This window comes from Pleurodeles waltl, chromosome 5 (genome assembly GCF_031143425.1).
Source record: "Pleurodeles waltl isolate 20211129_DDA chromosome 5, aPleWal1.hap1.20221129, whole genome shotgun sequence".
Classification (NCBI taxonomy): domain Eukaryota; kingdom Metazoa; phylum Chordata; class Amphibia; order Caudata; family Salamandridae; genus Pleurodeles; species Pleurodeles waltl.
In genome coordinates this window covers 1316385667-1316401578 of record NC_090444.1, presented here as the reverse complement: position 1 = coordinate 1316401578, position 15912 = coordinate 1316385667, and the positions used below count along the sequence as shown (strand labels likewise).

Sequence of the window (15912 nt, the reverse complement as noted above, 5' to 3'; positions counted from 1 at the left end):
ATGCGGTCCATGGTTGCTTCCTGTGTTTGGTCTGCCATGGTGCAGGGCTGAGTGGTTGGGTGCAGTCCTGAGGCAGAGGGCAGAGCTCGCAAATGTTGGAGGGCTTCAGAGAAAAGTAATTGTCTTGCCGGCTTCCCTGAATGCTTGCCCGACGTCCTGCCACCAGGCATCGTAGACTTCTTGGTGTGGATATGGCCCGGTGATCTGGAGACCCGGGAACCTCTCACCTAGTGCTGGCTTGTGGTACAGCAGCGGCGTGGGGGTGAGCAATGGAGGTGGAAGAAAGGGCTGGGGGGGCTCTGGTCGCTCCCAGCAATAATTCCAGTACTTATCAGTGGCCTGGGGCTGTCTGGAGCAATGCCAGTGTTTAGAGAGAGGAGGGGTTCATGACTCGTAGTTGCAGCTCCAGCGAGATAGAGGGGTTGGGTGCGTGAGATCTCCAAAGCCCCAGCAGTGACGTTGGCACCCTGCGCCTGTAGGCACTCTGACCTTAAGGTGACTTTATGGACGGTGCAGATCGGCGGGGGGGAAATGGCGGCTCATACAGTCCGTTGGCACAGTGTGCAGTTGTGTGGAACGTCTCCCCTCCTTAGTTCCTGCCAAGCTCAGTGGTCCATGCTCACCCTGTTCTGTGTGCGTGGTGGGGAGGGTGGGTTCCTCTCCTCCTCTGGTGCCCCAGGTATGCAGCGACTGGAGGGCCAGGGGGTAACCCGCTGGAATCGCTCACCGTTGGCGTTGTTCTGTAGGCGTGATGCAGTCTCGCCCCGGCGGCCACACTCCGCAGTCGCTGCCAACCTGGAAGCCGTCCCAGGGGGGTTGGGGGGGTCATGTCCTCTCTTCACTCCCCAGGGATTAGTGACTTGATACCGCGCCCCTTTGGATTGTGGTCCCTTTGCGCTGCCGTCTGTCTCTCTGTCCGGTAATACCGGTTGCCGGTCGACGGAAGGGCGCTCTGGTTCCAAGGCGCCCTGGCACATGATCAAAATGCTCTGAAGGAGGGTGAAGAAATGGAGGGAACGGGAGCGCTGGGGTCGGCTCAACGCCAGAGCTGTGTTGCAGCGTGCTCTCATCCTAGAACCGCTCTGCCTCCTCGATTGTGCTGGGCCACCACGACAGACCACGGCTTGGCCCGATGTCACAGGCCGCTACGGTGCACACAGCTTCTGCAAGGAGCATTGTTTGCGCTCCACGTTCGGTGTGCAGCCCCCCGCGGCAGCACCTCGTGGCACCCCCTCGGCAGCAATATGAGGAGGTACACCGCCTCCGAAACACCCCCGCTCGCGGCCCGAGGCCAGCCACCTCGCGGAGCTCCTCTTTTAGGTGGCAGTCTGTATTCGTGGCCGGACCACAACCCTCTGTAGCTTTTTTGTTAGTGCAAAATGTGTCCTTGCCTCAAAAAGTAATGCCGGAACACCTTTTGGGCTACAATATAACACTCAATGGTGGCTGATATTCTTATTTTGGGGAACAATGAAGTATGTTTGTAATCCTTCCACCCTGCTCTTGCTATTGTGTGTAACAAATGCCATCAGATACACATGGGATGGCAACATAACCATTGCAGGGCCTTATTTGTTTCATATTTCACAGATAGTCCAGTTCAGCAGTATTGTGCCTCCCATGCATTTAAAGGTGTATTTACAGCCTGGCTATTCAGAGTTTGTCATGTATGTATGCGTTACTTGTATAGAGAGAATTTAGTCAAAAAGGCAGCAGAGTGTTGAATGGGGTCAAAGGAAAGGTGAGTCATTTTTTCATGATTACTTGTATTTTTCTTTAATTCTTACACATACAATCACAATGAGTAGGATGATGCATAAAGGATATAGCTCCCAATTGTGTACTATTTCATAATGTAACCTGCACAGCAACAGGCTCAGTTAGGAGCCAGAATTTCAGATCGCTTTTCTACCGCAGCTGCGATCTGTTCTTCTAAATGCACCTGCAATTTGCTTCGCTTAGAATGCACAGCTGTGATGGGTCCTGAGCCTTGTATCTTCAGAAGCACATGCCCCGACTCACATAGTAACGAAGCCGTGCCCTTTCATCTTGCAGCATGGAGCAGGTCCATGGGTGCAGCATGGTCACTATGATTGGGGGGGGAAGTGGCATAACAAAGGCCTCTACAGCCCCCACAGTGTGGGGAGGCCCGACAGAGGAGGGGGGTAGTCCATGTACTTTGCAGGAGGGCCACCTCAAGTTTTGTTACACCACTGATGTGAGCTTCAGATGATTTTCCGAACAATCACTCTGGCACAGAGTGTTGAAATACATTATAGACATGCAAGACGCAGGAGAGGGGCTTTAAGGGCAGTGAAAAGGGAGAAGAATACGGATTGGTGGGGGTACGTAGTGAGAGAAAATACAGTGGCCCAGATTTATGGTGGCCTAGCGCAATTCCAACGCCAAATTAGCATCATTTTTTTTTTGCTGATGCGGCATTGGAAGGGGAAGAATGCTGTGCCATATTACAAACTGGCACAATGCTTGCCTATGGGTTTGATTAATTTTCATGTACCTACATGGACATGGGCAATCAGTATTTTGTCATTTTTATATGTTATTTCTGAGGAAATGTGTTTGGGGAAAGGCACAGGGGTGCAGTAATTCTAGCAAAATGGGTAGTCCCAAATTGGTTACAATCTTCTATTTGCGCCCGATTCAGGATTAGTGTGGCCCTTAAGAGTGATGGCCCTACACTGCTTTAGCACTTTGGAGCTATCAGTGTGAATCTGTGTTTAGAGTCAATTGACAAAGCATTCCAAGTGGGGGAAGGGTTTTCTCTTCTTGTTCTTTCCCTGCTGCTTGCTTCTGATCAGTATCTCAGAATATTGCTTGGTTTCCATAAAAAACTCACCTGAGAATGAAAAAGGTACATTTCGAACAATATCCTACACCTTTTTAGGGGATTTGAAGCAAAGAAACAAAATCCAAATTTCTATGATATTTATTATGATACGAATGGAATAAAAATAATGTACATTCAATCAAAGGTTATTTACAGTGAAATTGGATTCTCTGATCAGTTAATTTGCAGGTGCACTTCGTTCATCTCTCTCTGGAATGTCTGTCGAAGACTGCACTAGTGGTACTGCAACACCATTGACCAGAGGGTTGGGCCTGCTGTCACAGTGCAGGCTCTTGCACTTGCATTCCCCTGCAGACAACCTGTCGTTGTACCTTCTGATGCAGTATTTTGCAAAGTGTTTGAAAAGCAGGTAGACGAGTTCGCATAAATTCAATAGAATGCACAAACCTGATGTCACGGCCACTAGGTAGAGGAAAATCTTCTTCTCAGTGGGTTTAGAAATGTAGCAGTCCACCGAATTGGGGCATGGCTTCATTTCACATTTCACAAGCCTAGGCACATTGAATCCATCGTACAGCTTGTAGAACAAGAAAAGGAAGCCAAATTCGAAGCCTGTTTTGAAAAGCAAGCTAACAATATAGGTGCACCAGAGGCCACCGTCCATGCTGCCTGGGTTGTCATAGAGTTTTCGGTGGTATCGTTTCTCTCGGTTCTCTCTGTACGCAACATGCAGAACGACTAGAAGGGACGGAGTGGACACCATGATGAGCTGAAGGGCCCAGAGCCTGACCTGTGATATGGGAAAGAAGTGGTCAAAGCAGACATTCTCACAGCCAGGTTGCCTGACATTGCACTCGAAGTCCTTCTGCTCATCCTTCCACACATGCTCGGCTGCCACAACGTAAATGAGCAGGCGGAAGACGAATACCACGGACAGCCAGATTCTTCCGATACTTGTGGAGTATTTATTGACTCCACTGAGGACATCTCTCAAGAAGTTCCAACTCATGACTTCTTCTTATGAGTTCTGCAAAAGTAAAAAAGAAAACATGTAAGTCTCTAAAATTGTGGAAAAAATGAAGTAATTTTATTGATTGGATCATAAGCTGCAATATTTTTAGAACCTAAAAATGAATAATATAGGAAGCATCCAACGATGGTCCTTTCTAGTTCAACAAATGGTTTCTTAGTCCTCCTAAAACTGTAGTGGGAAAGTACATTATCAATAATAATTTCTGGTTTAGATCTGACAACAGGATGGTGACTACTTAGGTCAAGTAGCCAGAGGCTTTTTTGCTCCTCACCATAGGATTTATAAATACTCTGAGGCTTTTTGAAATTATTTAATACATATAGAAACCTGACCAGTTCAAAACGTCTCCAGTTTCTTTGGAATTCTGAAATGTGTGTTCATGCATAAATTATGGTAACAGGTATCTCCCATGTTCCCTCGCTCAGCACACCCTACCACTATCTACATTTCATCAATCATCAACAACCTTATGCTTTTACTTACATCTTCTTCCTTGGACCCTACCAGCAGTCACGCCCCATACTTACGGGCATATTTATACTCAGCTTGTGCCGTTTTAGCATCAATAATTTTGACACTAAAACGGCACTGAGCTAACTCCATATTTATATTTTGATGCTAGACCGTCTAGCGTCAAAATATTGGAGTTTGCGTCATGATGTTGATGCGGCAAACTACCTTGCGCTAATTGGATACAAGGTAGGCATTCCCGTCCACAATATGACGCTACTCCCCTACTGCCTTATTTGTACTCCAGTGCTGAAACGAGGCACACGGAGTAGGCGGATCCAAATAATGGCCCTAAGCCTGCTTAGCTCCATTATTTAACTCCTGGGTCAGACCAGGCATTAGGGTACCAGTGGACCCATTTCCCTGGCCAAACACCATGGAATGGGCCCACAGATGCCCAGCCCAAGCCCCAGAAACACCCCCACCCACACCAGAAGGACACCATAGGATGGGCTACCCCATCCTGGGTAAGTATTTTATTTTTTTATTAATGTATTTTTAATGTTATTTATTTATTCTTTTTAATGTGCCATTGGGGGCCTCTTACATGGGGCCCCCTGCCTGGCACTGGGTCTTATGGCCGTGCCCAGGGGACACTGGTCTCTGGCCACTGGGGTGGTGGGCATGACTCCTGTCTTTGTTAATACAGGCGTCATTTCTGGGTGTTAGTGCATCAGAAAATGACACTAGGCTGGTTAGCGGCATATGTATTGCTGCTAACCAGCCTAGTGTCATTTCTGACCCACTAGCGCCTTTTACCCTACCGCCATCCCCTCCGGCTAGCGTCTTTGTTTTAGACACTAGCCTATCCTTAGCGCAGGCATACTTCATTCTATAGATATGGCGCACGGCTCCTGCTATGGAATGGCGCTAAGGATTTTGCCGCAAAAACTGCGTTAGCACAGTTTTGCGGCAAAAACCATAAATATGCCCCTTAGTTCAAGTGATCCCGCAAGTCAGCCAGTCACTAATGCTGTCAAGACTGGATGATGGCAAATCACTTCTATGAATAATTAAAAAACACGTTTTGGGCCTCTCTCGGGATTCCTATACGTGAAATTTCGATATACAAATTTGATTTATGAATATAAAAAGATAATTTCCATTACTGTGAAAGGGAACTGAATACAAATATAAGTGACCACAAATATTTATTTTATGTTTGTAATACATGGTTAATATAATACACTTTCAGGATGGTGTTCGCTATCATGACCAAGGCTATGCTGGTATCCGAAATGCATTGAGGTTTGTCATGGTGAAGGAGAAGTAGACACTAAAAGCACTTTAAAGGAGTGTGCCGGAACCTCTTTTTGAATGGATGTGGAGGATTTGTGATTATTAATACCGAGGTGGGTTAACGAGGAGTTACTCTGCACTGTCTCCAGCCAGGCATCATCCTGCAATCCCCTGGGCTGGGATATATATATATATATATATATATATATATATATATATATATATATAATTTCTATGTTATTTAGGCTTCTGTGTTTTTTTTGTTTGTTTTTGTGCGGCGCAACCAACTGATATTGTACATAAATAGCCCTCTGAACGGGTTAGGTCTGCTTCACGCTATTAAAAACTGGAAAATAGATTAATAATTAAATAAATAAATATACAGATGGTCTCCTTAATTTTAATGTAAACTGGGCCTGCATATTTTTTCAGACATTATTCGGACAAACTGACAAATGAGAAATGCTCATATTCTCCAACAAGACGTGGTTGTGGGACCTTCCAGTTTAACACACTGACCTCAAGAAATGTGTCAAATAAATGAAGACATTTGAATAAACAACCAAGTGAAAAACAGAGGGTCAAACGTCCACAGTTACTTGTCCATACCCTGCTTCTTATTTCTGCATGTTTCTTAATCTGCACGTGCAGTTATCTCCAGCAACAACTGGTGGTAAATGTGAATGCAAAAACGAGCGTAATTTCCATGCAGCTCTAAATATTTGGGGGCAAATTTGAGAAAAAAGGTCATGCAACACAACAACAATGAGACGCAAAGTGGGACAGCAGCATATCTAATATCTCCCCCTTGCCTTGCATTCTTTCTGCTGACTTCAGCCATTCACCCACCCTTGCACCACAGTGGAAGGGTGTGTGCATGATGTCTAATATACTTTTTGCACTGGAAGGGTACTCATTTCACCATGGGGCATATTTATGCTCTGTTTGCTCCGAATTTGCGTCATTTTTTTAAGCAAATTTGGCGCAAACCTAACTCCATATTTATATTTTGATGTTAGACACATCTAATGTCAAAATATAGGAGTGTGCACCATTTTTTGGATGCGTGCACCTATCTTGCGTCAATGAGATGCAAGGTAGGCACTCCCATCTAAAAAATGTTGCTATCCCCATAGCCCCATATTTATCCTTCCTTGATAAAAGGGTGCATGGGTGGGAGGAGGGGCTAAATAATGGTGCAAAGTTTGCTTTGCACCATTATTTAACGCCTGGGTCAGACCAGGCGTTAGGGGACCTGTGGACCCATTTCCATGGTTAAACACCATGGAATGGGACCACAGGTGCCCTCCCCAAGCCCAGGAATACCCCCACCAGAGGGACACCAAAGGATGGGGGACCCCATCCCAGGTAAGTAGGGTAAGTATTGGTAAGTATGTTTTTAGTTGGGTTTTTTTAAGTGCCATCGGGGCCCGAACTTGTGGCCCCCTGCATGGCACAGGGTGCAATGGCCATGCCTAGGGGACAAATGTCCCCTGGGCTGGCCACTGGGGTGGTAGGCATGACTCTTGTCTTTCCAACGACAGGAGTCATGTTTGTGGTGGTTGCGCGCCAGCAAACGGCGCTGGTCTGGTTAGAGGCATTTGTTGCCTCTAACCAGGCTAGCGTCATTTTCTGATGCACAACCCCCTCCTTCCCTACCGATACCCCCACCTGGCTAGCGTCTTCTTCTAAGATGCTAGCCCAAGCTTAGCACCAGCTTGCGCCTTTAAATAAATACAGCGCCTGGCTGGTGTTGCTAAATGATGCAAGCCGAAGCTGAACTTTTTGCCGCAAAACTGCGTTAGCGCTATTTTGCTGAAAAAAGCATAAATATGGGCCTATGTGTTTTGTTCCTGAAAAGCGCTTTGTGCCCTCATTGTAATTATGAACCAGTTCCGTGGCGGTGGATTGTGGCTGTTCATGAGCGACTTAAAGCAGACAATCAAAAATATTTTAGAGGAGATTTTAACACATTATTGAATATATGAATCACAGGAAACTCAGAGCATGTATGTATGTATGTCACTTTCACAGATTAAAAAGTAATTTTAACAGCTACAGAAAATATCGACTTTAGTTTTATGCAGACTAGACGTGGGGTTTGCATTTTATAGATTTGTGAATATCCGCATGCTATAGCTGCTTCCTTATTCTCACTACAATTCCTTGGTTACTCTTCTCGTGGTTTCCTTTTGTTCGCTTCCGTATACTCACCTAGGTAGCATTTAGGAATACAGAAATTACGAAACCATGACATATGTTCCACCCAAGAAAGGTAGCTCCACATCCATGGCTTTGAATCGAGGCTGTACAAATGGAAGAAATGGGCTATACAAATGCTGATAAAATAACGTACCAATGGATAGTTCTGCAATCGTGAGTCATTGCCAAGATGGATGCCTTGTAACGTCTCTTTCCTTATGCAAGTCACGTTTGCGTTCGAAAAAAGATTTATGAATCAGACATAAAATGTGCTACATCATGTCATGCTTTCACTCCTGACTTCTCACTTTAGGTTTTTTCCATTCTTTTAAAAAAAAGAACGGATTGAGTTACGCTCCTTTTTTGACCCAAATGTTAATCGTGTGTTTGCGCCACTGATGGGTGGCTAATACAGGAAACGGCATCAAATTGAAAAATATGAGTTTCTGACCTGTAAATAAATGCTTATCAAGCGGCCTCAAGGAAGCTGGGCCAACTGTCTGGTAGTGATAAAACCAGCCACTAATTGGGATGAAGTGGGCCGTCAGTCCTGGGACCCGAGGCCGCTGCAGCACAGTTGGTAGCTATGCCGCAGACCTTCAACAGCTAATGTCTTGTGCAAAGAGGCAGAGGAGAGCTCGCGCAATGGGACAGTACTGACACTGACGTCGGCTCCTGCGGGTAAAGGCAGTGGGTCGCGTTCTCTGCGCGAGCCCCTGTAGAGAGGAGCACATGGCAGACGCACGAGGTCAGCAACTATGTCACCACGCACTCCTGTTGCTGCCGCTCGCCAACTAACCTGGTAACCACCTGCTCACAATCACCTATGCCTGAATTATTAATGACAGAAAGAGGCCAACGTCAGGTTTCAAACATCTCTTTAGTCCAAACTGTGTAAAACGACTTTCTGAAAGGCAGGTGCAGAGAGGCCTGTGTTTCTGGGTGAAATTAACGCATTCGATCAGGGTCAGCCTTTGGCATGGGCTAGCTGGTCCCAGGCCCAGGGCGCCAGTTTTCTGAGTGGAGCACATAGGAGTCTGCATTGTGGTCCTGCAGACAGCAGCGTCCCTCTCATTTGGCTCCAATGTTTCGATTAAACTGCTGGTAGTCATTTTTTACTCTCTGCAGGTGCCACTTTACACCCTTTAGCCCCCATTCTTCCCCTCCTATTTCCCTTCCACACCCAGCTGCCGGGCACTGACAAGCCGATCTGCCACACCAACAACATGGCACCACCGCTCAATATTGAAAATGTATTTGTAATTGTAAATGTATTTATATGGTGCTTACAATCCCTAGCAAGGCATCAGAGCGCGTTTTCGGCGAGTAGCATGGTACTCCAGAACCAAAAATTAGTAGTTAGGATAGTAATGTGTTTGGCTTGAAAAGCAGGTTCAGAGCGGGTGCACCTACAGAGGTCTTTTGTGTGTATCTTCTAATCCACAAGAAATCTGGGGGTCCCTTGCCCATTCCCACCTGTAAAACACAATTAATACGTCTTTCAAGAAGCCATTTTACGGTGGCAGTGGACATGCAAATTCCTTGTAAGTTTCCACAAACTTGTGAATTTTTGCATGGTCGTTCCTCATATATGGGCCATATGTACGAACACATTTTCCCATTGACACAGAATGGGAAAAACCCTTTGCTACATCTGGCCCATAGTTCCTCTAGACCCCTAACCCTACACAGTGGAAAATTCAACATACAACTGGCTTTTGCAACATTGTATGTACACACTGCTGTGCTATAATTCTGCTTTTCTCATTCTGTGAATCAGGCTGAGCAATTTAGAATCGCCAATGCCTTTTTGTGCTCTTGAGCTCCACATAAATGCCTACATCCTGTTGGAATATGATGCTGAGAAACAATGGAATTAGGTGTGTTGTGTGGTGACTACATTACAGTCATAGGGAGTGGTAGACATATAATACCACCCAGGGCTGGCTTTAGAAGTGGTGGTGCCTTGTGCAACAGTCTTTTTTGGTGCCCCCCACCCCGTGACCACCTCCTCGGATTCCCTCACTACCACCCGGTAAATGTGCCCCATACCTCCCCATAGCCCCCCTTTCACATACATTAATTTGTTTTAAAGTGCTTGTAAAGGCTGGCTTTATTAATCCACTCAGCTACCCGCATAAAATACTGTTCTGTTCTTTTACAGCAAGCATATTAACCCTCTGCGCTACTTTATGGGAGTCAAAGCTGCCCCTAGACAAAACGCCCATCTCTCTCCCTAGCAGGAACTTTAATCACAAGAGGTATCTTGACATTTTAATTGCTTCCTGAAGGCTGGACGCACAAGGAACTTTTCAGCAGGGGCTATTAAATCGCAAGTTTCTAAATTATTGCTAAACACAAAGCCCCCCCTGAGGTCAGCGCCCCCCAATTCAGGTCAGCAACCGGTGGGGCCGCACCGCTCGCACCGCCCTAAAGCCGGCCCGGATACTACCACAGAAAAAGAAAGACAAGTTTGTAAGTAGTGTTAGTCCGATAACAAAAAATCACGATTCTTATTGTTTTATACCATTTGAATGCCAAGTTGGTACAATGGTTAAACTTTCAAATTCACAATGATTCGCAATTTAGAAGGTGGTGACAACATGAGATTGAAGTATAAACACACCCTACCATTGCACTGATGCAAGCTCAAAAAGTATGTGTGCAACAGAAAAAAGAAAGCAAGGTAATGACAGGCCAGTATGAGGACAGAAATGCAGACATCTGTGATTGCTCGCCTCCTTCACGCGACCTGACTGTCTGCACCAAGTGTGAGGTTGGTGCTATAATTGGCTGTGAACTTGCTGGATGGTGTATGGACTGAAAAATTGTTGTTTCCTGTATGTTTCGGATCTGCCATTTGATGGAGGCCTTGGGTTTGGCTCACAGGTAAAGTGCATTAAAAGTATTGAAGAAGATGGTAGTGCTGTTGTCACCAAATTAATGACATTAGGAATGTGTCATTTCATGTGCACCACAGCACAGGTATGCAGTTATCATGCTCAGTCCTCAAATGTGGAGGAGTGGGGTGTTTTACACGGCATGAAGAATTCAAACCAGTTTTCTGCAGTTCATTGTTCTCCATTGTCTTCCTGTCCAATGGAATTGACAATGCCTCTCTTAATAGGCACTTGCATAGTGTTCTGCTAGTACTGCAAGGTGTTTCCCATTTTGAACAGTTGTGTCTTACTCCCAATTTATGCGGGATTTTGCTCCTGAATTTCCAGGATTGAGGCATTCACGGGTAAAAAACAACTTTGTGACTGGAACCCGAGATTCCTATTTGAGATTTGAACACAGCTCTGCAAACTGGAGGATCCTATAGACTGTAAAATCATTTTTTCATGTTTAACTTGAAAGATTGCCTTGTCGTCAATGTATAAAATAAAATGCAACTGGGCAACACTGTCTTGCATTTTAATAATGTGTTAACGTCAATACAGTCATGGATCCAGTCAAATGCTTAGAATAAATAATAGATACTATTTCTACCTTCATTAGTAGTTTACACCAAATTAAAACTGGTGATCATTTCATTGCTTTTACAATGTTCTCTCCATTAACCCGACAGAAGTAGGGAAGGTTCTCTCGGACTTACCACCTAAGTCTAGCTTCATGTAACACTGAATGGTTTTATGACCCACATAATTAATCTATTATTAATATCTACTTTACATGGATTTTATGACCCGCATAGTTCATTTCTTATTAATATCTTCATTAAGTACTGAATATCAGAGCACCTATTATGCTGCTAAAGCAGACTCACAAGGTATCCATAAGCCATCTGCAATAATCAATAATTCATATCCCAATATAATAGGAATTAAAGTGTTCACTCACTCAGAGTGAAATAGATCCTAATATTACATGTTACAAGCTGCCCGATTCATGCAGGGAATGTCAGGAAATCTGTGACTAATAGTAATGGAAAGTATTCTCTGTATTGCATTTATAGCGAGTCAGAAAATTAAAGAAAGTGAAAAGGAAGGTTGCTCATCCCAGTAAATGAAGCAGGGTTCTTATTCATTCATAATTATTAGTTTATATCTGATACATTTTGCTACACAGCCTTCGAGAGCCTGGGTTGATTATGCCTGAAAGTCACACATTGCGTGGCTCTGATCAAATGCTGGTGTAGGTCCCTTGACTAAAGTGATCGTCCTGATCACCACTCTTTGGCCCTCATTTGGACTTTGGTGGTCAACTTCACTGACCGCCAAGCCCAACCCACCAGACGACCGCCAGTGCTGGCAGTCAGCAGACTGCCGTATTACGAGTGCTGGCTGCTTTCAGCCGTTATTGAGGCGGAAAGCAACCAGCAGTCGGCATTGCAGAGGCGGGCCCCTCGCCGGCCGCTGTATTACAAGCCATAATGCGGCTTGGTGGAGTCATGTTGGCGTGGTGGTGGCAACAAGGGAAGACTGCCAGGACCCATCCCCTCCCAGAAGTCCCACTGAGAAGGTAAGTGGGTGTCCAAAGAGGGGAGGGAGAGGGTCTGTTTGTTTGGGTGCGTGTGCGCATGTTTGCGGAGGGGAGTGCTGATTGAGTGCGAGTGAATGTGAATGTGTGTGTGTGCGTGAATGGAGGTGTCTCTGTTGATGAATGTGAGTGAGCGGGTGTGTCTGAGTCCACATATGCGTATGCTGAATGGGTGTGTATGTGTATGCATGCGTGCGTGAAGAGGTGTAGAGGGGCGTTTGTGAGTGTGTGGACGAGTGGGGGGGATGTGTGCATGTGTGCAGACGTGTGTATGTGTCTGCCGGTGACAGGAATGAAGCTTCCTGTCTGCTGGTGCATGACCGCCAGGGTTTTCATGGCAGGATGACCGCCACGGAAAGCCTTGCGGTTTGCAGCCTCATAGTCCGGACGGCAGGCTGAGGCCTGCTGCTGGGCTGGAGGTGCTCCCCGCCAGCTGCGGCGGTGCGACTGCACCAGAGGGCCTGGCGGGTTGTGGAGGCTTGGCGTCTTCCAAGCCTCACAACTCTTAATGTGGCGGTCCTTAACGCCGGCTCTGCGGTGGTAGGACCGCCATGGCAAGGCTGGCGGTTTCATGACCGCCAGCCTCGTAATGACGGCCTTGGTCTTTTCCTACCTGTTTGTTGTGAAGGTGGCTTTGCCTTCTGCTTCCCTCCTCTCTTGTCATCAATGGATCAAAAATGTTCAACTTTTGCATGGAGGTTGCACTATATAACATATGTATAATGTTAGAAAAATAGTACAGTGTAGTTTTTGTACTGGATGTATCCCCTTCCAGTACAAAATCTATGCATGACAGAATGCACAACCCCTTCCACTAAGGTGAAAGGGGACCTGCGTTTACACATCGCTGCCAAAAGTGCTACAACTCTGGGGGAGAAAAAAAACAATGCCATATCTTCGTAGACAATTTAGGCTCCTGCACTGCGCTAAAAGTTAGTAAATCTGCCTCTGTTTTCTGGCAAGAATAAGGCTGAATATTTTTAGTGATAAGTAAGTGTATAATAAACATAATAAATTATTGCAAAGGCATGAAAGCAGACAACTTTGCAAAGTTTGTCAATTTGCTAAGTTTTCCTTACACCTTTGTGGAGGCTGTAAAAAAAAACTGCAATTTTGCACACCACTAGATCTTGTTTACATCTCACAAGCAAGAAATTATTCTCAACGTAGACAGACCTAGTTTATGGCTGCTGTCCAGTATGAACAGAATAGTTAAAATGATGCTAACTGCCATGTAATAAAATTAAATTAATCTGTCATATGCTACATTGTCACTTTCTAGCACTCACCTGCTTCCCGGTACAGCTGATCGAGGAACCTTTTTGTTTCTGAGATGCGTCAGAACTTTAACGTCCTCTACTGCTCAGGATCCTCCCAGGGAACAAATAGAACTGATAACAGACAGTATTGGTCTTTTGCGTGTTATCTTTTCTCAGTGAATCTTGATATCTTCTCGTAGAACCATGAAAAGACAATCTTCCCTAAAATAGTCCTGCATTTAAACTGTGCTTCATAGATCCGTTTCAATTTTTTACACAGTGAACATGCAACTGGATCTCCGCGTCTTCTTCCGTGAAATTTCCATTTCTCAAATTCGTCGTGTTTTTTTTTTTTTTAATTCTGGCCTTTCTTACAGCTCTTATGTTCAGGCATGTGGTTCAACAGTCCTCCAGACAATAAATTTTCTATGGAGCAAATATTTCCCTCGCAGTCTTTGAGAAATCAACAGGGTTCCTGTAATATGCTTAAACGTTTCAATTAGCATAGAGAATCCCATTCACAGCATCACTTGCTAGATCTGTTTTCACCGGCCATCCTTTTCAAGCGTCAGCGTGATCTTGCCTCTCTGTGTACTCCACATTAAATGAGAAGGCACAGGACATGCTTTCCAGGGGGAAGTGAATTCTGTAGGTTTTAAAACCCGAAAATCTGGTCTAGATTGAAAATACTAGCCTCCTACGACTGTCGGTGAGTCAGATCCCAATACTGAACTCCTCCTTGGGATACAATCGCACCACACCACCAATGTATTCTGTCTCCTTTCCATGCGGCACCCAGTGTTACCTAATCATGCTTAATAATAGCCTTTAAGGAACTTTGGTAGTATTACTGTCACCACACCTGTGGAGTGGGTGTGAAATTTGGCTATCTGGCTTTCTTTACTCCTGTTTATTTATAGGCGGAGTAATATCTCATAATACAACTCTATGCAGCTTATTAATTAATTGGATCAACTCAGTTTCCTGTCTGCTGAAAGAACGGGATGTTGCTTTCAGTTCTATTTCCAAAGTATTAATCAAACATGGCATAATGCTAAGCAGATGTTGCGCTTTCGGGGTAAGGCGCGACGCTAGCATGTTATTGGCAGGATGGCTTTTTAATGTTTTATACCTTTAGATGTACTTTTAAAACGATTCATTTCTTTTAAAATGTAGCTCTTAATATCTAAGGAAAAATGTTCACCAGGGGTGTCTCTTAGGGGCGCACCAAGGACCATGAACTTTGGATACTATACTCTCTCTAGTGATCCCTGTGCTTCCCTTACGATTCCGGGCTTACAGCTGAGTTGTCTACTGATTCTGTAGGATCAGATGCCGCATATTTATGTGTGCTTTGTAGCACCAATCAACCAACCAAGCATTAAGCTGTTAGCCACACATCATGGCTGGGCTAGCCATTAACTCAGCCTGCTGATCTTTGAAGGCTCCAGGCTGTATCGGAGGCTTCAGGACTTCTCTCCTTATGACCTACACATACTCAACTTCTGGTTTAGGGCCACCTTATTGAAGGTGTTCATGTTCCTTTCTTGGCTCCTCCTTTGATTAAACTTGTAAACAAATGCTGGCCCGTCACAAGACCTTCAGCACAGCTCATGTTCACAGAATGAAGGCAATGGACCCAATTAGAAGTATCGATTGCTATCAGATATTAACCCTGACTTACAACTTAGTATTCCTTTCACTGCCTTAACTCCCCTTTTGGATGGCATAGGAAGGAAAATAAACTGAAAAGGGCTGTAAGAATGTTGTTTCATTTTCACAATTTCAGGCCTTAAGTAGGAAATGGAAGGTTGAAGGGTTAAGAGTGGAAGAAGAGGATAAACCTGTGATGCCATTGGTGGGCCAAAGAATAAGTATTATCACTACTGCTACCCTGGCATGTTGGTGAAGCCTGGTACAAGTGGTGATCTCAAGTTCATAAAGATATAAGGGCTAAGGGCATCAAGAAAAGAGTCCAAAGAGGCAAGAAAGGAGACTCAGGCACAATTGGTAGCACCCCTTGCATAGTAAACAGCATAAGGGATATAAAGAGAAGCATTCAGGTACATAGAGTGGCATCTTCGCACACTGAGCAGCCCCCTGGCATGCCCAACGCTTATTGAGGTCATTACAGTTAGATTTATGTGTTAGTAGTAAGAGGATCACTATTATGTCTCTTTTTGAAGAATAGTGGCAATATATCAAGGATGAGCACTATTATGCCAGGGAGCACCATTATGGCACAGAAGAGCTCAGTAATGTCAAGGATGTCCACGATATGCTAATGAGAGCCTGCAATACACTACTGCCACAATTGACCAAGAATGACCAGTATTTTGCCATGGCCAGCTTTGTTCAAGCATCAAGTAATACTTTGC

At 45.0% G+C, this 15912-nt stretch overlaps 1 protein-coding gene across 3 annotated transcripts in view; it reads right to left on the bottom strand.

Moving 5' to 3' along the window:
* Nucleotides 1-2931: 2931 nt before the first annotated feature.
* Nucleotides 2932-15912, bottom strand: part of GJB7 (gap junction protein beta 7) — a 78080-nt gene continuing 65099 nt past the window's right edge. For 2 of the 3 annotated variants that reach the window (XM_069235568.1, XM_069235567.1), the window contains exon 2: nucleotides 2932-3836. In XM_069235568.1, the coding sequence (XP_069091669.1) occupies nucleotides 3027-3818 (792 nt within the window). In that variant the 5' untranslated portion in view covers nucleotides 3819-3836 and the 3' untranslated portion in view covers nucleotides 2932-3026. Of the gene's footprint in view, nucleotides 3837-13564; nucleotides 14102-15912 lie in introns of those variants that run through there. The other variant, XM_069235569.1, reaches the window with a different exon arrangement.